The sequence below is a fragment of the Accipiter gentilis genome, chromosome 21 (genome assembly GCF_929443795.1).
Source record: "Accipiter gentilis chromosome 21, bAccGen1.1, whole genome shotgun sequence".
In the NCBI taxonomy this organism is placed as follows: Eukaryota; Metazoa; Chordata; class Aves; order Accipitriformes; family Accipitridae; genus Astur; species Astur gentilis.
In genome coordinates this window covers 10,411,574-10,438,905 of record NC_064900.1, presented here as the reverse complement: position 1 = coordinate 10,438,905, position 27,332 = coordinate 10,411,574, and the positions used below count along the sequence as shown (strand labels likewise).

Here is a 27,332-nt window from a genome sequence, read left to right as displayed (position 1 = left end):
ATTAATGTGGGGAAGATTGGAGCAAACATTTCCATTTTGAAAGTATTGCACATATAGGAGAGGCTCCCAGCATTTAAAGGACGTCTCCGATGGAAAACTGTGCTACAACTGGGAAAACTATGCACAGCATTTGCCTGTAGTCTGAACTCCCCAAATATACTAGCAGACAACCAGAAATTTCTCCTAGTATACTGAGAATAGATTTTTTCCATGCAACATTCAAAAGGTGATCTCACCTGTATTTCCAATGAGACTGTAGCACAAGAAAAGACTATAGAAAATACCTATGGAGAAACACAAATGCTAAATTTCTACAACCTTTAATTTACTGGAAGGTTTGCAAACCTATTTCCCCAGAAATAGGTTCTGCTTTCTAGGAGAAAGCAAAGCATCACTAAGAAGAAGTTCCACAGCCCTACTCCATACTGGGTTTTTGTCCTGGTTTCAGCTGGGACAGAGTTAACTGTCTTCCTAGTAGCTGGTACAGTGCTATGTTTTGAGTTCAGCATGCGAAGAATGTTGATAACACACTGATGTTTTCAGGTGTTGCTCAGTAGTGGTTAGACTAAAGTCAAGGATTTTTTCAGCTTCTCATGCCCAGCCAGGGCACAAGGAGTTGGCACAGGACAGAGCCAGGGCACCTGACCCAAACTGGCCAACGGTGTATTCCATACCATGGGACGTCCCATCTAGTTTAGGAACTGGGAATTGGGGGCAGGGGGGTGGGGGGGCAGGGAATCGCGGCTCGGGGTCTGGCTGGGTGTCGGTCGGCAGGTGGTGAGCTATTGCCCTGCGCATCATTTGTACATTCCAATCCTTTTATTAGTGCTGTTGTCATTTTATTAGTGTTATCATTATCATTATTAGTTTCTTCTCTTCTGTTCTGTTAAACCGTTCTTATCTCAACCCAGGAGTTTTACTTTTTTTCCGATTTCCTCCCCCATCCCACTGGATGGGGGGGAGTGAGTGAGCGGCTGCGTGGTGCTTAGTTGCTGGCCGGGGTTAAACCACGACAGTTTTACATGAAGAAACAATTCTAGGGACTGTGGGCTGAAACAGTCACCTGCTTCTTCCTAGCTGAGGGAAGGTACACGTGTCCTCTACTGCCAGGTGCTTTCCCTGCCCCGCACAGGGCGCACTTCTATAGCCGTGTAAGTGGTCGCAAACAAGTTTTGCCCCAGCCCCCTTCTTTTTCCTTCCTAGCCTCTGCCAGTTTTGCTCATCTGATCCTGGGCAAACTCACTCAAGGAACAGAGCTGGCGAAAAATTAACAACGTAGTGTGAAAAAAACCGAGCGCGCAACACAAATCCTGTTCTGTTGCTCCCTCTGTTGAGGGACAACTCGCGCCAACCGCAAGCGCTCAGTTCTGCTGGACTTTAAACTAGGACCTTGCTGCACAGATCCCGCACCTGCTGTGAGGGGCAAGAGCTCAGGTTGTCCAGTTTGGCCCTTACGTTCTGTCGGTAAGGAAGGGACTCTTTCTCCCCCCCTCAATTTGCTTTATAAATAAACTATTTCCCTAAACTTTATGGGTAACTCGGATGCTTTAATGTCAATTTTCAGCTTTCAGTGAATCTCATAGTTTACATTCATCTTGGAAAAAAAGAGCTTGGTATTGAGCCAGAATATTTTGCTACAAAAATATTTAAGGGGTATAACATGCTAATGTATTTTCATACCAGCAAGAAGCTTTCCCTACCTAGACACTGAAAGGAACCAGTGTAATTACAATGCTCAATAAAATCTGTTTGGGAAAAAGCACTACAGTTGAAAAGTAACAAATTACTATAAATAGTTTCACAGATTTATTATTATATTGCCTGGTTTTTTTGTTTTTGTTTGTTTGTTTGAAGTGAAAATAAAAAAATCTAAAGCACCAAGATCAGATGTGAGGAAACGAAAAGCCATAACTAGGAATGAAGGCTTTTTCAGTGTAACAGCATAGAGAGGAATATTCATCCATATGTGAAAAGATAAGCAATAAACCAAAAGAGGGAGAAAAAGTAGAATTTGATAGGCTTTAACAAGTATTATTTGAGGACAAAAAACATCATGGAGACATTAAAAAATCTGAAGATCTAACACCAAAAATATATAAGTGCATTAGAAGGAGAAAGCAGTACAAATTACTGAGTTATGCTGGAAAATTAACATAACGGAAGCAATTGAAAGATGAAGGACGTTTTTATAAAGCATCTACAAGTTTCATGACTTTTTCAGAGGAGTTCTCCTCACAAGAAAACATGCTGCAGAGAGGCTTTAGACCAGCATAAGGCAAGACACCAAAGTAGCTTAAAGACAGGGTACGGTCTGGGCATTCAGGAATTACAGAACTCCTCCGGGCCACTGTGCCTCACTTAAGCAAAGGCTTTATTGCAGATACAGGTTTTTAAGAAAAACAAAACAAAACAAAACAAACCCTAAGTGAAGCAAAGCAGTAGGGTACTAGATTGTACCTATGAGTTCTGAATAGCTGTGCTAGCTGCCAACACTGGAAAGACTTCTGTCAAGAAAATATGTGCTTTTCTCATGTAGTAAAGCTCTTCTGACACGCAGACAAAATAGCAGAGAAAGGAAAACTGGCTTGTTATAAATAACTTGGAGCTGAGGAAGCCATTCTTTAGAGTAACTATTTATCGAAGTAGAAGTAGACATGCAATCCACTTGGAGTAAAATAGAACGGTCAGTTTTACCACAGCAAACTACCTTTATATTGGGCAGCTAGCGGCAGTAGTACAGAGCTCTCTCCAGATCTTACGTACCCTGACTCTTGACAAAGAGAAGGGGTGGGTAGGAAAACAGCAGATGACCTTACTAAATGCAAAATATTCATTAAAAGAAATAGTGTAGTTATTCATGTACAGATATATTCTGCATGCATTGTACCTCTTCCAAGAAAAAAAAAAAATCAAAACCAAGTATACAAACATGAAGTTTCTTTTTATGTAAAGTATAACTACTTTAAACTTCATTATCCATCATGCCCCTCTGAACCTGTAAACTATTAGAGGTATTTATGCTACTGGGAAGACTACAGACCATCGGTATTTTTAGGGGAAACCTAGTACCATTGGCCTGAGTCTCATTTCACAGCCTGTGATAGAACAGCAAAGTTTGAAAAGAGTTCCTGCTCTTGTTTTCTCACATAAAGTGATTAAAAGCAACCATTGAAAAGCAGCCATTGCTTCAATGGTTCAACCAGTTCAATGGCTGCTTTTAAAGTGGTGCTGATAAAGTGTGAGTAAATACTCTAGTATCCAGCTAAAGAAACTTTACTGAGCTCTCTAGCTCTCATGATTCTAGGAAAAGTGAAAAAAGCAACTTGTCCTATGTGAACATAATGAATTGCCAAGTCTCATCTCTAGACTCCTCACACGTTAACCTCATTAAGATAAGATGAAAAGATAACAGACTAATGTGAATTTGACTATGAAGAATGACCTTCAGTGATACCAGTGTGGGCTAGCTTGTGTGTTTGAGTACATTCTAAGGCACAGCTAGAGCAGAATAATTTGCCGTATGTATGTTCACGAGTGAAACAGAAAATACCAGAATTTTCACTATATGTGACAGTGCAACAATATCATATACTATACAAAGGTTACACGAAGTGAATCTGTATCTAAGCCAATGTATTGAGAAAGTTAAGGTTTTCAAACAGAAATACATTAGAAAAAATAAAAATGACCTGACACTACTTCAAACCAACCACATCATTCAGTTCTCCTGTAGGTTAACTGGACTAATCTACCTACGTAAAGCAGAGAGAGACCAGCCCAGAAGGTCCAAGATAGGATTGTATCCTAACTAGCAGTACGAAATACAATGACTTACAGTGCACAGTGATGGTGGTCGAGTCCATCATGCTTTTGTCAGTCAGAGAGCACTTGTATTCTCCTGTTGCATTTCGTCTCACATCTGTCATTACATAAGTGTCTAAACTTCTTATACCTTCAGTTTCTCCCTGTGGATGGAAAACAAAACACTTATTGTGTATGGGCCTGCTAAGGAAATCAATTTTTGTTGCGGATTTTTTTATTATAAGGATGGTAAAATACTCCAAAATAAGTATAGACACAGCATCACTGAAGTGTAGTTACCTAGTAATAATACTAATTTCCTGCATGACACCGTAGTTTTAAAAGAGCTTACTCTTTTTTAATTGAATGACTAACTTATTTAAACAGGACATTAAAATACAAAATTTGAAAGTTTAGCAGAAAGAAAAAGGGGAGAAAACAAAAGACTGAAACTGTCTATGAATAAGAGTGTTGCAGAAATCACAACAGCAAAACAAATTGTTTCTAAATCTGTATCTGAAATAACATATTCAGTTTAGGAGAAATCATGAAATAAAGCGTACTGCATTACACGTTTTTAAACAGCACAAGCAAACCTTGCTCTAGCCACATCATGGTATGGAGCCTGTTAGGGCATACACTACCTTATATGCAGTTATCTACAGAAACTGGTGTTTTGAATTAGCCAGCAAGTGTGGCTTTCTGGCTGTCCAGTTCCCCAGTTTCCCCGATTACAACTGACTGACTTAGATCAACTTTGAAACAAGCGCAGAATGAAACCCTTACTTGTATCTCTGAATCCAGAAAGAGATTTATGATACCCATGAGTCTTGCAAAGAAATCACCAATTCCAGCTCTCCTTGAGAGGAAGGACTAGTATCAGGGAGACTGAAGATAAGGCAAACTTGGGTGTTTAGCTCGCTCACTCTGATAGTGGAGCAAGGAGAGATACCATACACTTTCTCCCTGGCTTATAGTGAGTTCCTAGGATGACTCACTGAATCTAAATGGCTATTCTGAGATAAGAGGACTTCAGCTCCTGGTTTCCCTTGCTGCTCTTCAGCAATTCAAAGATGCCAGGAGTCCAAAATAGATGAGGATTATGTTCAAAGGGCAACATGCAGTTTTTGAAATACCTGAGAGAGGCCAAAAGCAGTGGCATGCTTTCAAGATCAGCTCTGCTCACTACTGCAGTAGGAACAAAAAAAGGGATATAAAATAGGAGAGAGAAGCAGGACATGGGAAGCAGGACTAGGAATCTTAGAATATAAAGCCACATCTGCCTGTGGATTTCACCAATACTAAGAAGATTAATGGTACCAAAGCCTTTATTTTTCTCAAACTGCATCTTATGCATTTGACAGATTTGTTCTACACTTTCTCCTGTGCTGTCACACTTGTTCTTTTTTATGTTGTTATGCCACCAAACAATTAATTAATTAACTAAAGAAAAGAAATTGCACAAAGATTCATCTGTGAAAGTCCAAAAAATAGCTGAATTAATTTCCTGTACTTTCACTGCTGGATCTTTGTCTGTTATGACAACAGATGAGATGGTTTTATTCAAGATGCTAAACTGCTTTAGTCAAAACTGCTTCTCATCTTCTTATCAAAATATCTGATGATGAGAAATGAAGCCTGGCAATTTTTAGTAGGTCCAAACCCCAAAAGACTTCGGGTGGGGTGGGGGGAATGAGAGGTTTTTCAAAATATTTTGCCAACTCAGGTGAGGTGTCCTCAGAGTCTGATGTAATGGCTGATGTCTATCTTCAGTTTTAGTCGCATTGGATTCCTTCCTTCATTCGTTATAAAATCACGTCTACACTGACATGTAGCAATGTCTGTAGGAAGGGATGATACAGAATATTTCACTACACAGTGACAGTGAGGCAGGACTTACTGGAATGTAAAACAGGAACTCCTGTGGAGGAGGGTTGCCATTTCCTGAGCACTTCAGAGTGATGTTATCGCCTTCTTTAATGGTACTACTTTGTGACAGCACTTGAATAGTCACCTTCTCTGTTGGATCTGTGAAAATAATGTACACATTTAACAGCTTCTGCAGAAAGACACACAGTAACACTATGCATATGATATTCATGGCCGAAGAGTATGCTATTTTATCATCAAGCAGGTGAAGGTACTCGCTTGTGTAGATCTTTTTATAAAAGAACTGAAATTAATCTCACATTCTGTATTTTTGCCGATGAAGTAAGTGCAAAGAAGCCAGATGATATAAAATTCATTTTTCTTCACAAAAACCCCTGTAACTGAAACAGCAATGATTACAACCATGTTATGTGCTTAAAAGAAAAAAACCCTGATCAGTATGAACAGTTTCATGGTGTGATTTCATTATGAGAGATTAACTTGTTCTCTGTGAAGCTCACTGTTCGGAGGACTGCAGCAATCAGAAAAACAACTGAAGCACTCAACGCCTTGCATTAGTACTAAATAATAGCCTTCTTGCATTAAAAAGAAAGAAATATGAACTAAGTGACTATGTTCAGCCTATTCTATATGCTGATCACTACAGGCTTTCAGAAAGATGAATTTGGTGAACATAATAGGACCCTTAACATAGTCAACAGAACTGTAAATGTAACATACTTCTGTCATGTTTAGTGAAGTTGAACTATAACTTACACTTTACTTTGGTAATTTTTTTTTAAGGCAAAGACAGAGTATACTTTAATAGATGCTATTCTTTCTAAGTAGAAGCCTAAATATAATTTTTCAAAACCAAAGTAAAATGAACAAAATTAAAGGAAATAACATGGGCAGATAACTCTCACTGTTTTAATTTCAATGAATAAATAAAATTCCACCAAAGATGCCAGTCTTGCATTAAGACACAGTACAGTGCACCTTATTAGACACTAAAAAAATCTACATGGCAGAGAAACCCTTGCCTGACAGTTGATTTTGTGTGTTTAGTGAAGCGTGCACTCTACAGCCCTTCCGACCCTTAAGGCGTTCATCATTTCTGTCTTCTGCTACAGGATTTCTCAGTAACAGGAGCTGCATTCTGCTGTGGCCTCTCAATGACCAAAAACCCTAACACGGCGTCTCACTCCTCCTCATAGGAGGAGGGGTACCCAGCTTCAACAAGCCGCATCCTCCCTCCTTCAGATGCAACAGCCTCGGCTCCCTTCCACATCCAAACAGCTTCCAACTCAGTACCTTCGCAGCTGAAGCACAGCTTTGCCTGCTTAGGAAGTCCAGCATCGCTGCTGGTGTGGAATACCACAGATGCGATGAAATAGCTGGCCAGGAATCATGCATGCCTCTTGGCAGCTGCTGGGCCAAAAAAAAACCGGTTTCAGTGGCTGGCTGGTGAGTTAGCCTGCTGCAGAAACTCGTCTCTCCTTCTGTCAAGTTTATGTGAAGGTGACCAAATGTGAAAAAGTTAGCATAAAGGATGTCTAGATATACCCTGGAATTGCTTAGGTTTTGTCCCCAGACTGAAAAGCTCTCCTGCTTTCACTAATAAACAGGAGCAGCCTGGTGAAGGTATATCTTGTCTCTCAGTGGCACATAGCCCTGGCTTGGCCCATCCACCTTGTGCTTCTGTAAACCCGAGATTCAGCTTTCTGCAAGAGCAAAATTCTGGGAGCCAGCACCAAAAGGCAGTTATTTAGTAAATGAATGCTGCTATCCCAGACATGCCATGGCCACAACTGCGTAATTTCAAGGAAAACACCAATGCTGGAAGCAGCATGAGTATAAAGTTTCTTTGACTCTAATCTGTTATGTAAAGAAGTTTACGCATAATAAGACAGACGCAAAGTCTGTCTTATTATGGAAAATAATATTATTGGAAAGTCTGCCTCACTAACATTATCTTCTTACATTGATTAAGGCTGAGCAGTACCCAACATAACTGGACTCTAGGTCATTTAGATATCTGAGATCCTGTCTAACTGTCCAGCTCCAAGAGTTCTCTTGATTTACTCATGTTACTTTTGGTAGCTTGCTTGCTACAGCTGCAAACCAGAGCTGATAACTACTGCTAGCTGAGCTAAGTTATCCAATTCCAACTAGCACCCAACTCGGCAGGAGCCAATTCACTCTTCTTCTCATACTAGGTTACAGTGGCTGCCTGCTTCCAGGATGTCAACTAGCTATTAAACTAGAGTACTAGAGTACTAGAGACTGCACTAACCCAGAGCTAAAAAACCCCCCCCCAAACAAACAAAAAAATCTTGTGTAAGCATAGTTTTAAGCATGCGCTCCCCATTTCTTTATGATGAATGGGTTGCAAGGAATGAACAAGGTCGTCTTTATGATTTTTTTCTACTTCCTTCAGAGATGCAAAACACGATAGTTTTGACAGTCAATCTGAAAAAAAAGGCCGAAAGACTTCAATTTCGTAGAGTTGGAGTCTGCCATTATTCTTCATGTGCATTACATTTGACTCATTAAAAAAACACATTTATTGAGAAAGAAACTAATTAGGAACACTGAACTAAATTAAAAACCAAAAACAAATCAGACATTATCATCAACAAACATCAGTCATGAAATTCATCTGTTGAAGCTTTGGACATCTATTGATAAAGACTTTCAGAAATTCATTTGGAGATGCATTTGAGCAGAGTAAGGAATTGAAGTTACAAAAATTGAAAATACTCAGAAGGGAAATTGGGTAACCCCACACGCTAAAGCCAAAGTTCGTACTCGAGGCCTCTGCAGTATTGAAGGGTGTGCCGGCCTCCCACTGTTGGCTAATTAGCAGCACAGTGATACTGCCCATCTCTGGAGAAGAACTGTCTTAATTAAATTGTGTGTTACTAGACCAGGATTCTACGAGCTAGTCTAGTAAACATTCAATCTTTAATACGGAGTGCACGTGATATCTGGCGCAATGACTATTCTGCAGTGCTGTGCAGCCTCTTCCCTTCACATTGGGTAGTCCTTAATTGCAAATGCACATAGTACGTGCATCACAGAAATCTGCAAAAGCCTCATCCTCAAGAGGTGAAGTAGCCTAATGCATGGAAGTGCTGGGGAAATGAGGACAGCAAAGCGTTTCTTGGCAAGTATTAGCACCAAGTGCTTTCTGGTCATTACGTTTCTTCCCTGTGAACATCTGCCATACACAGGAGAAGTTATTCACGGTCATGGGGCTCCACAGATGACAGAAAAAAACAACAGTGAAATTTGGTATCCAACTTTAAAGCAAAACCAAAAAATAAAAAAACCCTCTAGCTTTAAAGTGATGGGATAGGTGTCTGCAGGCTTGAAATCTCTATGTAATTTCCAAGGATAATGGTTGCTGTCCCAGAGGTTTTCTTCTCCATTAGTTCTGCTGGTTGTCATTCTGGAGAAACAGCTGGTGAAAAGAAGGCCTTAATTTACTCCAGCTTCTCCAGGTGAAACCAAGGAGCAGCTGCTCCAAGGTTTGATTTGATTTGACCAAGGTCAAAACTGATCCCCTACTCTGCAGCTCAACAAACTTTACCTGGGAAGAAGGGACTAATCATCTAGGTAGAACATACCCTGCCACTTCAAGCCTGTGGCTTTCGTTTTCAAGGCAACAGAGCACACGTGCTAGCTCGAGAAATCCAGCACCTTACTAATTTTCTTTGTATTCAACTGGATCACAGAGCTGTTACACAATGTATACTAAGACCCTATTAGATGCTGAACTCCATTCTTAGACCCCATCATTCCCAAAGCAGGGCCTTTTCTTTCATAAGCTGAAGCATGCAGAAAGGTAACACTTGACTGGACATATTGCATATCTCCTGTTCCTCTACGTTCTGCTACGACCTGCTTCCTTCTACAGTGCTTCAGAAGTGTCATTTTCCAACACTTTGAAATACCTCTTCCCCCCTCTCTAACTGCTACTACCCCCTCTAACCTTTCCTTCCAACAGCGTGTTTTGTTTATTCAAAGGAGAATTATGATTTCCACATTGGCCAGTAATACAGTAACGAAGTTGCTTTAGGAGTTAGGCCAGCTGGAAGTAATTATTTACACAAATTCTCTACTGAAAAGTCTACCAATATTCAAATGATACATTTTAAATGTAAAAATCAGCATTTTACAGCTGTAGAGAAGCTACAGCATTTTGTGCAAGGTAGTCTGCCAGCATTAGCTGTTTGGTGCTGACTCTGCAGAAATGAGTAACATTTGAGCATACTGAAAACTGTATTGTGTATTTATTGCATATTACAGTGGGCACAGAGTCACTAATCAACCACTCTAATAGAAGTTCTGAAAACCCCATTTCACTGAAACTTTTTGCGGCTACCACTTTCCTCTTGTCAACACAATCTTGATATTCGGTATTCTACTGTTAGAAAGAAATCTCAGGTAAATCTGAAGATAAGTAAAAATTACACAGGCAATGTACTTGGACCTTCTTGCTGCAAATCAGCTTTGAAGAAACCATCTCAACAGCCAAGCAGCAATGTCTCTGTAATTTTGTAAACTGTCTCTGATTTTGCAACCCCCCCTGCCCTGAGGTAGTCTTCATATAGCAATAGATGCTTTTTAATAACTTACAGTGAACATCAAAGACAACTGGTTCAGACTGTATTGTTTTCTGGCCCGATGGTCCATAATATGTCACAACGCAAGAAAACTTGGCATTTGCATCTTCCTTTGTTGGCATGTACTGAAGAGATGATCTCATGGTGAAGAGTCCAGTTGATTTGTCCACAATCTTTTGCAAATTTATGACCACAACTGAAATGGAAATACTGTTTCAGTGTCACACAGACAGAATTTGCAACCTTTTTCCTACATTTTGTTGCCTGCTCTGTATTTGCTATCAAGCTGCAAACGTGCAAGCAACTTGACAAAATTACCCAAGAGACTGTACCGTTTTCCTCTAGTATCGCCACTAACATATACCAGGAATGTTTTATCAACATCATACTCCTAACATACTGTACATTTTAAATTAAATCAAAACAAAAAAGTAATTGCAAGCTGGTGGGTTTTTTAATAAAACTCTCAGCTTAATTTGTAAGACAGAAGGCCTAAAAAATGCTGGCAAAAACAATTTTTAGGATCATATTTATAACTTAATTTTGTAAGCATTCTGTATTTTATGGAAGGTAAAATATTGTGGTCTGATCAGCCTGTCAAAATCAAAGTTGAAAGGGGAGGGGGTTGAAAATTGTTGTTCTTAAAAATCCTGGAAAATGAATACGTCTATAAGGATGATGATCTACATGGTCCAAAACACAATACTGGACAGGTGTGAAACTGAGACAGTTAATACCTTATAAGAAGTTGGAAATTATATACAGGTTTCAACCAGCTACATAGGCTCAAGACTAGCTTTGCAAGAGCATTAACAAAGGCAACCCTCCCTCCCCCTGATGTGGTTTTAAAGCTGGAGCTGAAAAAAGAGAGATTATATGGCATAGCTTGGGTGCTTTGAAAGGCCTAGAAGTTTCCTTCTAGTTTCATCTTCCATGTGAGTAGTTTTATTCAAAGGAACAATACATTAGGCTAAAGTAGAGCAACTCTTCTCAACACAGTTCTTCATGCATACATTGTCTGTGGATTCAGGGACATTGGCCAGTACTGAAACATACCTTCTTCCACAGGCTGCAAAACTTTCCCGTTTTTGTACCACGTAACATTGCCTGCAGGATAACTCTCTCTTGCAACGCACTCCCCAAGCTGCAAAACAAATAGGAATCAGTCGTCGGTTTTCTCCACTATGTTTTAATACATTTCTACTTTCGCTTATGCTGCTTTGGGTAAAAATTTCCAGAAAGTTCAAATGCTTATCCCCAACCATTTTTCTTAAACAGGACAAATCCCATCAGTGAGGCTTAGGTACAATTTGGAAGAGGGTTCAGTGGTGGGTCTAAGGTCAGCATGGCCCCTGTTGGCAGAATCAGGCAGGGCTAATACAGTGGTGGCGAGGGAACTGCTCTGCGCTCAGCCTGGCTATAGACCACGATCTCTCACAGGCAGGTGTGCACGCGGGCACACGCACCATCTCCGAGCCTCAGTCCATCACCTCTCTCCGTTTTGACTGTAAAGGACTTTAGGCAGCCGTCAGGCACATAACTTTGAGGGAGAATGCTGCTCTTACCATTTGTAGCTTCTCTGTTTCTAAGAAGTCTGCTTGATGTAAGATTTCTGGTTGAGAGGGTTGTTCTAAAACATAAATAGGATAAAAGTACTAGTGAAGGGAGCACAAACAGCTGTTTGAAAAACAAAAAGTTACTAAAAGATACATGGACTTTGAGACCAGATAGAACAATCTGGCCTGGTATAGTCTTACCTACGCTTTGCCATTAAAAGAAGAAAAAGTGAGGTACTTCTACTTCAATATTAGCAAACGGACTGAAAAGGAAAAACTATCACCTTAAAATGTGTCACACCTCCCATAATAAACTCCATGCATTCTGACAACATATATTTTAGCCAGGCAGACTAGTTCAGCACCTGGGAGGAGAGAACCTGATCTGCTCTACCTGATTTATGAGATACACATGCTGGAGAAGGAACCAGTGATACAGAAACTATAGCAACAGAAAAGCAGCTTTACTGTGGATATTACTGTAGCTGAGCTGTCACATTATAAAGGAACAAATTCAACCTAATCATTCTTCTAATGTTTATTTTTCCTAACTGGGATTGTTATATTTAAGAAATCCAGATGACAGAGATAAGTGTAATTACTTTAACTGATTCTGAGTTAGTTATGACTCTCTTAAAAAAAATAAACTTTTTCTTCAGTGCCAGTATGTCTTCTTATTTACTTTTATTATGGTAGATGGACCTCTTAGCTTGCCAAAGTGGAGGATCTATCAGTGTTTCCATCATAAAAGACTACTTTCTAGAGACTATATAACTTGTCTGTTAAAATAGTTTGGCCTGAAGCCCGGAATGCAAATTTTTATCTCAAAAGAGACAATTTTCCCCACAATTTTAAAAGAAGAGGGGAAGAGTGAGGGGAGGGGGGCGGGAAACAACAATGTTTATACAGTCAAAGAAAGCCTCTATACCCTAGCTATGCTGCTTAAAAACAGCATACATATTATACACTTCTACAGACTGAAACATCCTTAACCATGCCAGCTTACAGAACCTTTTTTCCAAATCAAGCTCCCTATGAAATAATGTATGTATGTCAGTATTCCCAGCCCGAAGTGAATTTCACACTGTCTTGCCGAAATCTCTACACACTGATGAAGTTACTAACGTGCAGGTGTACTGCTGCCGCAGAGGCAGCAAGCCTACACGTTCCCACAATAGTCCATTTGCTCTGTGTGTGTGTGCACGCACGTGTACGCGTGTGTTTGCGTGCACACAAACGCACAGATATTCTTCGCTTGGAAGATTAAGCCAGGATGGAACAAGAACAGCTCAAAAGGGAAATGAAAGGCAATAACAGAAGCTGTTCGTTTGACATTTTCAAACAACTTTGCTTGTGGCAAAAAAAACAAAACCCAAACAAAACAGTCAAAGCCATACACCAAAACCATCACGATTTCTTCAAAGGGCTAACAAAGATATTTTAAAAAAAAATAAATTGCACGTTTATTTCTCTTTTGTTAGTTTTAAAGAAAAAGGTTAACCTAATTTCTGTAAGAACCCGTCAAGGACAAAACATTTCCGTGTCAGTTCAAGCAAATTAGGTTTTACAAGGCCATTAAGAGGCCCTCTGGTTCAGATTTTCAGGTCCCATAAACAGGCGTAGCTGGCTGCCTGTCCAGTCACCAGCTGATCAAACCACAAACCACGATGCCGTCCCCCACCTCGGCTTTGCTCCCTTTCATCGCTCACCTCCCTCAGGACTGGTTAGAGAAGCCCTAATTTTTGGTGCTTTGGACCCCCCCTCCCGCACGGCTTCTACCCAGGGAAGGGGAGGACGTCCTGCTCCGCAGCCCCTGCACGGCTCTCCCTCTTCTGCGTGCTCTGGTGACCCAGCAGATGCTCCAGCCGAGAGGCAGAGCCAACCTGCTCTCTCGGAGCAGCCTCTGAAGGGAATCGCCCGCTGCCAAATCCCCACAGCCGCGGCACGTGCACCAAGGTAATTCACTACAAAAGACTTATTTGGCATTCACTAGCTCAGCGTCCGAAGCGAGAAGAAATTTCAAACTTGGCAGCAGCAAAGCCCGCTTTGGTGGGTTTGCAACTTCAGCACGCTGCTTATCTCTTGGCTTAAGAGCTTGCCAGAGTACTCTGCAACTCTACGTAGGTCCTCTAATAGGGGGGAAAAGAGCTCACTGCCTGCAAAAGCCAAGCATCGGTGTAACGGGAAAGCCGCTAACGTCCGCTGGGCTGCTTTGCTTTGGAAACTCCGGCCATTTAATTCCAGCAAAAAGATGCTGACAGGATCCATCTGGAAAGCTGGTAGAGCTTGTTTGAGTAGTCCAGGGATTGAGACTAGCAGGTGGTACCTGTGCAATGAGCCATTTCAGCTCGTTAGTTCTGAGTTAATCAGGTAGCACAGCTGAGGACGTGACAAGCTCCAGTGAAACCCAGCGTCAGTCATGACTTCTGGGATACAGCTGAGTTTCAGGTGCATAAAATTTCGGTTTATGAGGGTTTGCACTGGTGCAGCTTAGCTCTGTATCTGTGGTTCAAGGAGTTAGAAACTCCACTGGTTAAATAAATGAAGCTTGCAAGCTACTCTTAACTCTTTCATAATTAGACCAAACAAGCAAGCAAGCAACAACAAAAAAAATGAACCCCCCCAAAACAGACTCAAGGAAGTTAAATGCAAAGGAATGTTAAGAGAACCCTAAAGTTGTGAACTCAAAATGAAAAACTGCAAAGGTAATTTTTACTTGCAGTGCTAAGTCAGCCACATTACATATGTGGCATCCTCTATTCTTATCTTCCTTAGTAAACAGAAGCTTTCTCTAATAGTATTAATGCACACAATAAAACATACAAGCTGTGCTCCATGGCTGAGTTAGCATTGTGTTAATATTTAGTACAGTACACAGTAATTCAAGCGGTTAGCAGTTCGTTTCACCATATACCACTGTCTCATCTACATATTTACTGCTGTGCAATAAGTAAACATGATAATTCTTTATCATTTCCTTTGAAGCGCTGTGTTTACTATGCATGCTCTGAGCACACTCCTCCCTGTTGTCATTAATTCGATTGTTCTTGCAGTCAAATTGAAAGTGAAACAAGGGAAAGAAATTACTGTTGACTCCTAAGCTAGTTTTGAATTCATTTATGCTACTGACAAACTTCTGCCTAGACACCACCGACGACTCCCTGACACCTTCCCCCTGGGAGAAGAGTACGGGTACCATTCCAAAATATGAATTCCTGTTTTTCAGGCAGAAGCAGGATCTGTTTGAAACTGCCCATCCCTGCAAGCAACGTGTTCCCACGACAGAGCCTTACTTTGACTGTGTAAGTCTGCACCTGAAGAGCAACAAAGGCCAAAAAAAAGCCATATAAAACCAGGAAGCTGAAGAAGATACCCACTGCAGTCACAGGGCTGAATGTACAAACGCTTAACCTTAGCCTCAGACCTGTGCCCCTAAAAAGGAGTAACGCCGCCTCCGCAAGCCGAGTCAGGCTTTGAGGGATGACGTGTCTGCTTTGGATCAGCACCAGGAAGGGGCCAGGTTCGTCCACGCTCCTGCGCGAGCTCAGAGCAGGACTGCGCCTCGGAGCACTGGGGTCTGCGCTGCCCAGCAGCCCTGCGATCAGCCTGGAGCGATATCAAGCGCTTATAAACTTTGCTGTGCTCTAAAGCAGACCTGCAGACTGGTCTTCCTCCTGATAGTTCAGCAGGGGACAAAATAAGCATTTGGGGCTAGCAGCTCAGCTTCCAGCCTGTTGCTCGCTCGCTTGCGGTCTGTACCGTTGCATGCTAGCTGCTCAGTGCTGGTTTAAAGCTCTCCACTGATCTAATCCTGCAGACTGCACACAGTTAATGCTTCCCTCCTGCAGAAAAATTCACTTGGAGAACAAATGGAAAATAATCAGTGCTAATTTTACATTTTTCATTTCCAAGGCCAAATGACATCACATAAGTGAGTCATTATCAAAGCCTAAAATTCTCTTTGAGCCAGCACTTATCGTGAATAAACTGCAAGTGCAGGCAGTCCTGTTACATAAATGCCACCAGTAGATTACATTTTTGAAAGCTGCAGAAATTTGCTAGTCTTAGTAATTTACTCCGCCGAACTTACTTTCTTGTCTTTAATCTTTCCCTTAAACAAAAGTTTCTGTAATTTATGATTCAGATGCTGATGAATGTTAATGGTAGTAACAACTAGATTTACTTACTGAAGACTTTGACTATCGTTGGCTCTTCAGAAACATCATCTTCTGTAACTAGCATACATACAAATCTCTTTTCATCACTGATTCTTGCATTCTTGATGGATAATGTATAGTTTTCTGAGAGACTCAATCTGTCTTTGTAGTCTGGTACATCATCATACTGTACATTTTTTTTTGTCGATGATCTGAAGGCAATAAATACTGGAGATCCATTTGGCATTTCCTATAATAAAAGGAAGAACACCTCTATTTTGCATAAACATTCATTTAGAAGTTCCTGAAGATCTGCAATTGGTACAAACCCATAATTTAAAAAAAAAAAATCTAAAAAGTACATCACATGGCTTTTTTCCTGATTAATTTTTGCTGTACAAACAAGAAATTAAGTGTAATACGAGAGCTAGTTTAAGACTGCCATGGTACACATTGAGAATATCATCAGTAGAAATAATTTCAAACCTTTGGCTCAATCTCAGCATAGCATAGGGCTTTCTCTGATGAAGGCTGGTGGTTCTGGCACCACCTGCCTCTGTATGAAAAAGTATTTGAAATAGAAGCGTTTGTGAGCTAGGCAGTTTCCTTTTTTTTTTTTTTCCCTGATTGTTTTACATATTCATATTGTTTGTCTGGGATATTCAGACTTCATTCCAAATGCAGGATTTAATCAAGCATAACTGCCTATTTTATTCTAAACTAGTTTTTATTTTGGGGTTTTTTTTCTTCTTTGTTTTTAAAGGACCCAAGAGCTTGCGGCATGGGAATATACATACAATCAAATATTGTTATTTATGCATGTCAGTATAATCCGCAAAATATCACTTTCTAGACATCCTCCTTATATTAATCAGTATGCAGTTGCCATCCTAAGAAGGCATACATAGTTGACAGCCTTGAACAAACCTCCTGTATCAGAAATTTATTTTTATGTGAGACAAAGTCACAGGCAGAGCTCTGCGGGATTTGATTCCCCTCTCCTTACACAAACACATAGAGCAGGGACAGACACTGTCTGCCTTTATTTAAAGTGAGGTGAAAGGTTGACTCCATCTCTACGTTCAGCATTGTGCTGGGGGCTGGAAGAAGTTTTCATTCCCTTTTATCCCTTGCACCTTGCGGCGCTGATGTGAGTAGTGTTCCCAGCACAAAACCTCAGCTTGACTGCAGAGCCCACAAAAGCATGACGATGCTGTGACAAGAGACGAGTGGTGTCAGAGCGGGGCAGGGGGCAGGAGGCAGCAGCTAACGTGAAGTTCAAATTCCCTTACGGTCTTTCTCCCTCTTTCACCTTTAACTCTTGGATTACTCTAGATGTCTGTCACACAGGAAAGAAAGCTTTGCCTTGACTTGATACATGCAAAGTTGGCTGTCAAGTGCAAATGAGCTCTTAACTCCGTAAACCTACCCAGCGCAGGAGCACGCACAGGTAGATGCTGAAGGGAGCGACACCTCCTCCTGCCACGGTGCACGTCTCCCAGTGCCCCCAGGCTCCCACCAGCAATGCCAATTGCTACTCCCAAGGCAGAAGAGCAGAAAATGGAGTTCCTCTTCCTTCCGATTGAAATAATCACCCCACCAAAAACCCCCAATCCCCACCCCCCCACCCCCCAAGTAAAAACAAGTGTTCCCATGCTGGGAGCTGCCCTGGGAGAACGGGTATCACTTTCACGTTGTTGCGTGGGCTGTGTCAACAGTTTCATACAATAGCAACTAGATGGGCTTTTCTGCACATTAGGTTTCGTGTCCCTTTCCATTTAGAAGAAGCTGTAACATCTCCATTTGCCGCTTGGTACTTGCCCGAGATAAGCAATCCAAATACACTGGAAAGAGATAATGCGTTTCTTTTTCTCAAAATAGCCTTGCATCTTCATAGAGGTGGACTTGTGTCTTCCCAAGAAAGGTCAGCAGACTAAAAAATATATTGCAAAACATAGGCACTACATCTTTTGAATGCTTACGTGAAATAGTTTCACTGTCCCTTTTTGGGGAAACGTTCTCCACAGACTTCTGACATCATTTCCCAAAACATGTTTGCAGAGAAGGAACTCTTGAGTGGATGAGGACTGCAAAAGCTGCAAACCTCCAGGTACAAGGGAAGGAGCCGGGGGGATTACAAAACACCCCCCAGTGGCAGACCAGTCTGCTGTAAAATAGGCTGGTGGGTGCCATTGAGAGAGAGAGAGAGAGAGAGAGTGCTATGTAATTTTAAATCCACTGTCAGAGTAGAAATTACCTGTTATTGCTGATAACATTTTGGTTTGAGCATGAGAGATGTAGATGAACTTCACAGAAGCAGGAAAACCTGGTATCAGTCTGAGAAACAAAAGGGTTTTGGTAGCCTGCTGGTTTTTTCCACGTGTGCTTCCAGGTTTCATTTGACTTTGATATGCTTATCCTCCTTTTGGCCTGGGATACCGATCGCATACAGGAGAAGCGCATCCTGTGGTGTTTCTACCGCAGGCTGACCAAGACAACCAAGACAGCGCCTGTGGTTTTGCCTTTGCTCTCCACATACCAGAAACAGCAGAGTGAAACCAGCAGCAAGTCAGTTACTAAGATCAACTCTGCCCTCTTCTTCGCTGTGCATTAAACACACTGAAGCATGGAACAGTATTGAGTGACTACTAGATCAACCAAACGTGGGGACAGTGCTTTCCCAGGGATGAAGCACGCCCTGCTTCATCCACTTCAAAAGTATTCAAATGCACAACGATGGCTCTGTCAAGTGAGCAAGACACCACTGGGTAACACGCCAGATCTCTAATACAGGTTGGCGGAGAACTCCCAAATAATTATTTTTCTTGAACAACGAGATTCATTCCTCAAACCTCTAATCTATGCTTGGCAGAAACCATGGAGATTGGAATCTTGCAGTCTTACAAACACAGGAATAAATGTCTTTGTATCAGAGGCAGAAATCGTATTGGATTGGAGTCTTGTAATCTCACACACAAAAAATACACATCTTTTATACCAGCTTTAATGAATGTAAAGATAAGCTATACTTACATATTTCCATTTTCCAAACATAAGACCATCTGGTACTTCTAGACGACAAGGCATAGTAATAGTATCTCCATATACTGCATTTACTGTGTACAATCCCAGAGCTAGAGAGAAACAGAAAGAGAGGAAACAATTTTCAGTGTTTTCTTGAATTCCCATATGCTAGCTAGTGTTTAGTTCACAGCTATTACAAAAGCAGAGCCACCTCCTTTGCAAATGGTTATTTTCCAGCATGTAGGATTTATCCCCAAGCCTCTAAGAAAAGAGGATTCCTGTCACTAAATTTGTTTACTTAAAAATTATGACCTTTTTGGACCCATGTTTCCTGCTGCAGTCAGTGGGAGCCAAGTGGATTTCCAAAGGGGATTGCACCCACTCATTGGACGAACACATATTCTACAATCAGTACCCACAGCTGTTGTCGCAAACTTAAAACTTGAAAAGGAAAATCCCTAAACTTTTTATTTTCTTCATCTGAAAAAATGGCCACTTCCGCCTGGAGAGGTTATGTTGCAGTGCAATATTGTGAGGAGGCCATCAGACAAGTGATATTCTGACTGCTGCACTACATTAAAAACTTCGAAAAAGAAGAAAAGAGAATGTTATTTAAATGCTAGGTTCCCTTAAACTTGGGAAACAAACTAGTCTGCACATTTAGATTTTGGAAAAACGAAGTGAAATGCTTCTATGAATTATTTAAGAATAGCTTTTTTGGAAACCTCAGCACAATGTTATTGTGCTAATGCATACAAATTTACAGAATAAAACTGACCCACTTATTTTCATTGTCCAAAGCATGTGAATTGAACAAAAACAACAGACCCTAAAGTGATGAAACGTTAAAATGCAAGGAAGTTTAAAGGGGAAGATGTTACAACTTGGTGCATTTGTTCTAATACAACTTTGCTTTGCTCCTATTTCCCCTAGTTGCCCCTGCTCTCGGTGATGCTCGCTGCTCCTTACGCTGGATGGAGCTTTTGCCTCCGGTGCTTGCCCGGTGTCACTGAGCAAGCGTGCTGGCTGCCTGCTCTCACCCATACGTCTGTGGCCTTTGTCAGGGTCCTCTGCGCAGCCACTCAGGACCTCCCCCTTTGCTCTCCCTTCATTTGCAACTGGAGCTGCAAAATCAAGGGCTTGCTGCCAAAGAAACCTTATTTAAGACAGAGCAGTAGGATGCTGGTGATGTAGCCAGGGCCACAGAAACACCCAGTCCTTCTAGAGACATTCATTTCCCTGGAGATTCAGCCCTTCTTGCTAGAGCTGGAAAAAGCAAACCTCTTCCCATGTGTCCCCAAAGACCTGAGCCGCAGACTCCTTAAATTTTCCCAAGTCCCAAGGCAGCTGCTGGAATGACCTGACAATTCTATTGAGTGCATATGTGCACTCTATAGGGAGGTTTTCCCAAGGGATTTTTTTTTCATTAAACAAAATCATGTCTTTTCAAGAGCCAAACACTGAATTCCTTGCCTACAATTTAAATTAGAAAGTCTCCAGAGCATTTTCCTCAGGTGAGGACTTCAGAGGTCACTGTTAGCATCAGCTCCTATTTATCATTTGTATCACAGTAACAAATGAGGCTGTGACTTGTGCTGTGTGGTACTGCACAAAGAAATAGTATTCCAAAATCCTTCCTTAGGGACACTTGTAACCTGGATGGCATCACATGGTAAGGCAGAGAAGCAGGCTGGAGCTCAACGGACTAAAGGAATGCAGGAGATAACAGGCACGACTACCTGCACGTATCTTAAACTTTCTTTCCTTCACACCGCTCCTTTTCAACTAAACACCTGCTAATCTTCTTCTGATTCTGTTATATAATTAGTCACAAGCATATTTTAGGTACATTATTCACACCATAAGGACTGCATGCTCTAATTTGCTGTATGGTTTACGAAGACCAGCTGTTTTCTAAATGACAATAGCAGTTGGTCCACTAGATGGTGCTGAGTAAGTGCAATCTTTAAAAATCAAACCAGATTTTTTTGAAGAAAACAGCTAACTTCAATTTTATGGAAATAGGACCAATGTTTTATGAAATCGAACTATAAATGGAAGTAAAATTCAAAGCTGGAACAATTTTTTCCCTTGGCCTTCTCTTGCACTCATCCTCATTCTGATCTCCAGGAGGGTGACAACACAACTTCGGCTTTACAAGTTGAATCCCTATTTTCATTTCTGCTAGAGCTAGAAAAAAAAATAATCCTTTTTGGTTCCTCTCTCCCATAAGTGCAAAATTACAAGAGACTTGCAAATACATATTCAGTTAGTAAACTGGTTAGTACCCGTTCAAATTCCAGTCAAGTGTCATTTAGTAATTTGAAATTCTGTAATGGTATTTTGCATCACATGGAAAAACAGAAATTGCTCCTCCTTATAGGAGATAATGCCTCTCAATAGGGGAAAATAAAATGACCCTGTGAGATCTGTAATGTTGTTCTCTCCTAGACACCCATTTAACCCCTGCAAGTTGCTAAGGTAACAAGTACATGCTACCAAAGACCTGACAAAGAGCCTCAGGTGTGTGAATGAAACTGTATCTGGAAAGGATTTACATTTGTAGCATTCAGAGCAGGTAATTGATGAATGGCCTGACAAAGACTGGCCTCTGATTTTAGAAGAACTCTTTCATCTCAAAGGCATTCCTTAAGATGGACCCATCCCCCCACCCAATCATGTCTTGCCATAAATTCTGCCTAAAATAAAAACATACAGTTTTCTAGGAATTTCTTAACACAGAACAAGACACAAGTTTTACTTTAAATATAGAGAAATGGTCCTTACAAGAATACAAAAGGCTGTAAATTTTTCTCCTCCTGCTTCCATAGCAACAAATATAGGACATTTAAGGAGTGCAAACTAGTTGAGTAACTGCAAACTTTCACTGCAGGAACTGCAGTAACCTCTGCAAAACAATTTTGCAAACTTATACATTTAAGAAAAAAACAAACAAAAAACCACCTCAACAAATTTGGAAATTCCTCTCTCTGTTGCTATTAGATATATTTGTAAAATGGTGGGATGAAGAAGAAAATAGAAGAAAATGATTGCTTAATGATACGACAGGGCTTACCTTCCACCATCATTTTCTGAGAGGCCTTTACATAGTTTCCAGCTCATTGTAAGAAAAAGAAAACGAAAGCAGGATCTACAAATACATAACAAATTGCTCCATGCCCTAACACAACACAGGGTCAATGTCAAGGCCCTTGTATCTCATTAACTGCAGGAGAGCGCAAAGGCAACTATAGGGAATAATACTATAAGAAGTTACTGGACACCATGCCCTGTCTTGCTGTATTTCTGATGCATCTTTCTGTAGCTAATTACGAGCTCAGCCAGCTCCCCTGCACGATTTTCAGATGTTGCCTTCTAAAACTGAGCCAGCCTGTTAACAACGCCACTAATTGAGAGGCAGGATCTTGTCCCACGTACGCTGGGAGAACCTCTACATGAACTATCTACGAATTGCACCTACATACCAGCTGGTTAATCCAGCTCACTGTCCTTCCATGTCTTTACATACAGGTTTGAGCAGGCTGAGGTTTAACTCATTTTCCCCGCTTTGATCCAGTGCTGAAGAAACTCTGAGCCAGATTAAACCTTTCCATGTAGGTTCAGACATGGGAAGAAAGTAGCAGCAGCAGGAAGTATGACAACTCGGAGAGAGATCCCAGCAGGACACAGTGAAATTGAGATGGCATTTGCTGTTGATGCTTTTAATTACAGTACTTTCCACATCCTCATGGCAGTGCTAACTGGCATCCTTCTTTGTCCCCCTCTCTGCCTGTGTTTCACAAGAGAAGAACCAAACAGTACCCACATATTTGGGTGACAAAGTAAAAATCTGACTACTTGATCAGAGGCTTAAAGGCAGAGGAGGTGTGCTGTTGTTAATTTAGGTCCTCACCAAGAGTATATGATGCAGGTCATAATTTAGACTAATTATTATTTTTAAATCAGTGGGATCATATAAGAGGAATGGATAGAAGGTGAATATCTAAAATTCTGGAAGCTGATATTTCTCCAGAGAAAACAACAAAAGCTGTAGAAAGCGTATGGAAAGCAGCCATGTTTTCCACCTCTACCTTCCATTTGAAATACTGAATATTTTTCTTGCCACAAACATCTTTTTAAAGTGCTTAAGAGTAACATTTTTGTGACAAATGTAAAACAGAACAAGGGCTGTTCGAACCCCCTTTAGATGCAAGATCCACAGGTGACTATGAACCTGTATGTGGAAACTATGACTAGCAGAGGTACTGCCCAAAACTCATCTTCACCAGCCTGCTCGGCTGCCTCACAGCCCAGCTTACTTCCAGTTACTAAAGCAATGGAAAACTGGGCAGCTGAACGTCCCTCAATACCCTGGAGTCCACTGATTTAAATGAAGTTTTACATCTACAAAGATGTCCTGTATTTTCCTTCTGCACCTGATTTTTTACTGCTGATGTTTCTGCCCCAGCAGGTTCAGCAATGATGCTTTCTATTACATTTTCTGGACCCAAGGAGCAAGGTCTCATTACCAGAGAACAGCAGGACACGTTGGCTACTACAGTTCTTTGCAGCAATCAGCAGCAGCAAGCAGAGGAGATCAATTAGCAGCTTCTGGAATGGAAGTGTCCAAACCCAAGAGCTATTATGTCTATTTAGCACCTACTTTGGAAAGTTAACTACTTTGGAAACTCTACATTAGGATTAGCACTCCAAATCTTTACTTGAGGTTTTGGTCCTCCCATCTTATCTCCAGGTAGCCCAGATTAGCTTGTATTTAATATGTTGTGGGAAGTTAAAAAGCTTTGCCTCATAAAATAAATATTTTATGAAAGTTGCTTGCTATCAGCTCTTAAGAAGCAACAGGCAGATTTTTCTTTCTACCTTCCACTTCCTAAATGCATTTCAGCAATATAGGCATACACATAGGTCCTCTTGAGCATCTACTTAGGTACCAGCATAATTGGTTGGTACCAGCCTAAGTGATTTCTTTTAGGAAACATCAGTATTTCACAAAAACAATAATTACATGTTCTTAAGATCAGGAAGTCACCTTTCCAAATCATACAATCATTCAGGCTGGAAAAGACCCTTAAGATCATCAAGTCCAACTGTAAGCCTAACACTGCCAAGTCCACCACTAAACCATGTCCCTAAGCACCATGTCTACAGGCCTTTTAAATACCTCCAGGGATGTTGACTCAACCACTTCCCTGGGCAGCCTGTTCCAGCGCTTGATAACCCTTTTGGTGAAGAAATTTTTTCTAATATCCAATATAAAACCTCCCCTGGCACAACTTGACGCTTTTTCCTGACACTCACCTCGCTACAGCATTCTTTCAGGTAGCTGTAGAGAGCGATAAGGTCTCCCCTCAGCCTCCTTTTCTCCAAACTAAACAACACCAGTTCCCTCAGCTGCTCCTTATAGGACTTGTTCTCTAGACCCTTCACCAGCTTCATTGCTCTTCTTTGGCTATGCATTTATTAACAGGTTTTGGTTTTGGTTTTTGGGTTTTTTTTTTGAGACAAAGCAGTATGTGAATGACAGCTGGGTGTTGGTACAATGCAAAATGGATTAGAAAAAACACTCCAGCTTTGAACGAGACTAGACTTGACAGCACAAACTTACTGTGCCAGCACTATTAAATTAAAAGCACTACTTAGAGAAAAAAATTAAGAGAGTTCACAGAATCTCAGATTGGTTGAGGTTAGAAGGTACGTCTGGAGGTCACGTGTTCAAGCAGGGCCACCTACAGCCAGTTGTCCTGGACCATGTTCAGATGATTTTGAGTATCTCCAAGGATGGAGACTCCACAACCTCTCTCGGCAGCGTGTGCCAGTGCTCAGTCACCCTCACAGGAAAAAAGTGTTTTCGTCCTGCATTTCAGTTTGTGTCCATCGCATCTTGTCCTATTACTGGGCACCACTGAAAAGAGCCTGGCTCCACCTTCTTTGAAGCCTCCCTTCGGGTATTTGTACACATTGATTGAGACCCCCCTCCGAGCCTTCTCTTCTCTCGGCTGAAAAGTCACAGCTCTCTCAGCCTTTCCTCATAGGAGAGATGCTCCAGTCCATCGTCTTCATTGCTCTTCATGGCCTTCATTGGGCTCTCTCCAGTATGTCCCTGTCTCTTGTACTGAGGAGCCCAGTAATGGACACACCACTCCAGATGTGGCCTCACCAGCACTGAGCAGAGGGGAAGGATCACCTCCCCTGACCTGCTGACAATACTTTGCCTAATGCAGCCCAGAATACCATTAGCCTTCTTTGCTGCAAGGGCACACCGCTGGCTCATGTTCAACTTGCTGTCCACCAGGACCCCCAGGACCTTTTCTCCAAAACTGCTTTCCAGCTGGTTGGCCACCTTCCCTGCTGCATGGAAGTTGGACTTTTCAGACAGGACTCAACTTTCAAGGATTTTTTTTCTCCCTCTCTTTTCCTTGACTGGCAAAACGTAACTTTTCCAGTAAGACATTTCGTAAACTTTAAAGACATTCATAACACTGATCATGGGAGCAGAGAAGGGAAAATACAGCAAACATGTCATGGACTTCATGTTTCCCTACCTGGGCCTGACAAGTCACCTGTATGGATATAATGGGACTTTAATCATCCTTTTTGCTGAGCCACAACAGCCTGGGAGCCAAACACCACTCAGTCTTGAGTCTGCAGACCTCTGCAACGGAGGCCCAGGTGCCATTTTTTTCAACAAGCCTGTCCTTGTGATCCACCTCGCTTTACTGAACACAAGCCTCTTCACATGAGCTACAACAGGCACTCTTACGCACAGCTCACACAAGACTTGCCCTTGGTCCTTAATCTTCTGACATACCACAGAAAACATAAGATACGCTTCAGGATGTAAAAAGACTGGTTTAAAGCAAGCAAAAGGGAAAAAAAAAAAAAAAAAAAAAGGCTTATGTTAACAAAATTCATGCATATGACAGCCCCCATTTCAGTTTGGTGGTTACTTGTTTCATATGCTGGCCATCAAAACAGGGAAGCAGGGCAAGCAATTCCAAGAAAATTCAAACATTGATTATCTTCACCTTACAAATATGATTAAAGAGAAAAAAGTATGTGTCTGTGGATATGTTATCTGATACAGGTTATATAAACAGTACATTGCTTCTTATCTCTACCTGTTTAAATAGTGAAACAAATCCACACGTGGGTGATTAGGATTTCAAAAAGACTATTAGTTACAAGAGAATCATCCTATTATTCAAGAGGGAAACTAACTGCAGATAAACATATCCAACAGTATTTAATGTAACATGCATTTGTAAAACAACGTAACGGAACTTGCTGAAGGGTTCTTATACTTTATCACAGCATTCCTTCAATGAGTTTTAAACCCTGAATAATATTAAAGCGCAGGCAATTTTAACACCAAAGGAAAAAAAATCCTTTATCATCTTATAAGCGCTCATGCAATGGACAGCAATTACCCTTTGGAATTGTCACTGCTAACTTGAGCTCTTTGAAGATGTGAAGTAACTGAATGGAAATGCACATTTGAAGCTGGGGTTTTTTTGTGGGGGCAGGGGGGGAAGACCCAACTCAAAACATCGTTGTGACTCTGGAAGATGTTGAATTCTCTTTTGACAAGCTGGTCAAAGAAACACCTACTTAACTCCAAAGCCGCAAGTAGCCAAACCCGCACAAACAGGAGCACTTACATGCTTAACGCTGATTTTGGCAACTAGTCAGGCAGATTAGGGAGATGAGGGGGCTTGGCACCCAGCAACATCAAGGCATCAGGCAGTGCAGATCAGGAAACAGGCAGGGTATTTAAAGCTAAAGAGATACTGAAAACACCAGAGCTGGAGAGCAGGCATTAAAAGCCAGCAGAATTCAGCTATCGTTAGTCTACACAAAGCATTATGCTTGTTTAAAACACCCAGAGTTTCTCCTTATAAGAGAGGAAAAAATGCTAAAGGAAACACACCAAGACTTCAGAAACCCTCCCTCCTATGAACACTAACAACTAATATGCTCCTACTCCTTTCAGATTCCATACAAATCAAATGTTTTCCTTATCAGTACAAAGAAACCAGCTATAATTAGGAACTAGTTGAGATAACCTGTCTCATCCACCATGGCTGCATGGGCTCTATCACCTTATCATTAAAGAAAACCTCAGCCCCCTCCTCCATCTCTGGTCAAAAGACAGAGGCCAATGCATGCTTCTCACCGGCGTTTTGCTCTATAGTTCAGCCAGTCATGCACTGCACCGGAGGAACAGTCTTCCTGCACAAGCACAGGGCTTTGCATGTACGAGCTCAAGGCTGGGG

The 27,332-nt window shown here is 41.3% G+C and overlaps 1 protein-coding gene across 2 annotated transcripts in view; it reads right to left on the bottom strand.

Annotated features, from left to right (window-relative positions):
- ALCAM (activated leukocyte cell adhesion molecule) overlaps positions 1-27,332 on the bottom strand; it is a 124,763-nt gene that overhangs the window by 17,797 nt on the left and 79,634 nt on the right. For both annotated transcript variants that reach the window (XM_049824730.1, XM_049824731.1), the window contains exons 2-8: positions 19,048-19,148; positions 16,045-16,264; positions 11,867-11,931; positions 11,358-11,445; positions 10,315-10,497; positions 5,702-5,829; positions 3,836-3,965 (exon numbers count right to left, since the gene is read on the bottom strand). In XM_049824730.1, the coding sequence (XP_049680687.1) occupies positions 3,836-3,965; positions 5,702-5,829; positions 10,315-10,497; positions 11,358-11,445; positions 11,867-11,931; positions 16,045-16,264; positions 19,048-19,148 (915 nt within the window). The remainder of the gene's footprint in view (positions 1-3,835; positions 3,966-5,701; positions 5,830-10,314; positions 10,498-11,357; positions 11,446-11,866; positions 11,932-16,044; positions 16,265-19,047; positions 19,149-27,332) is intronic.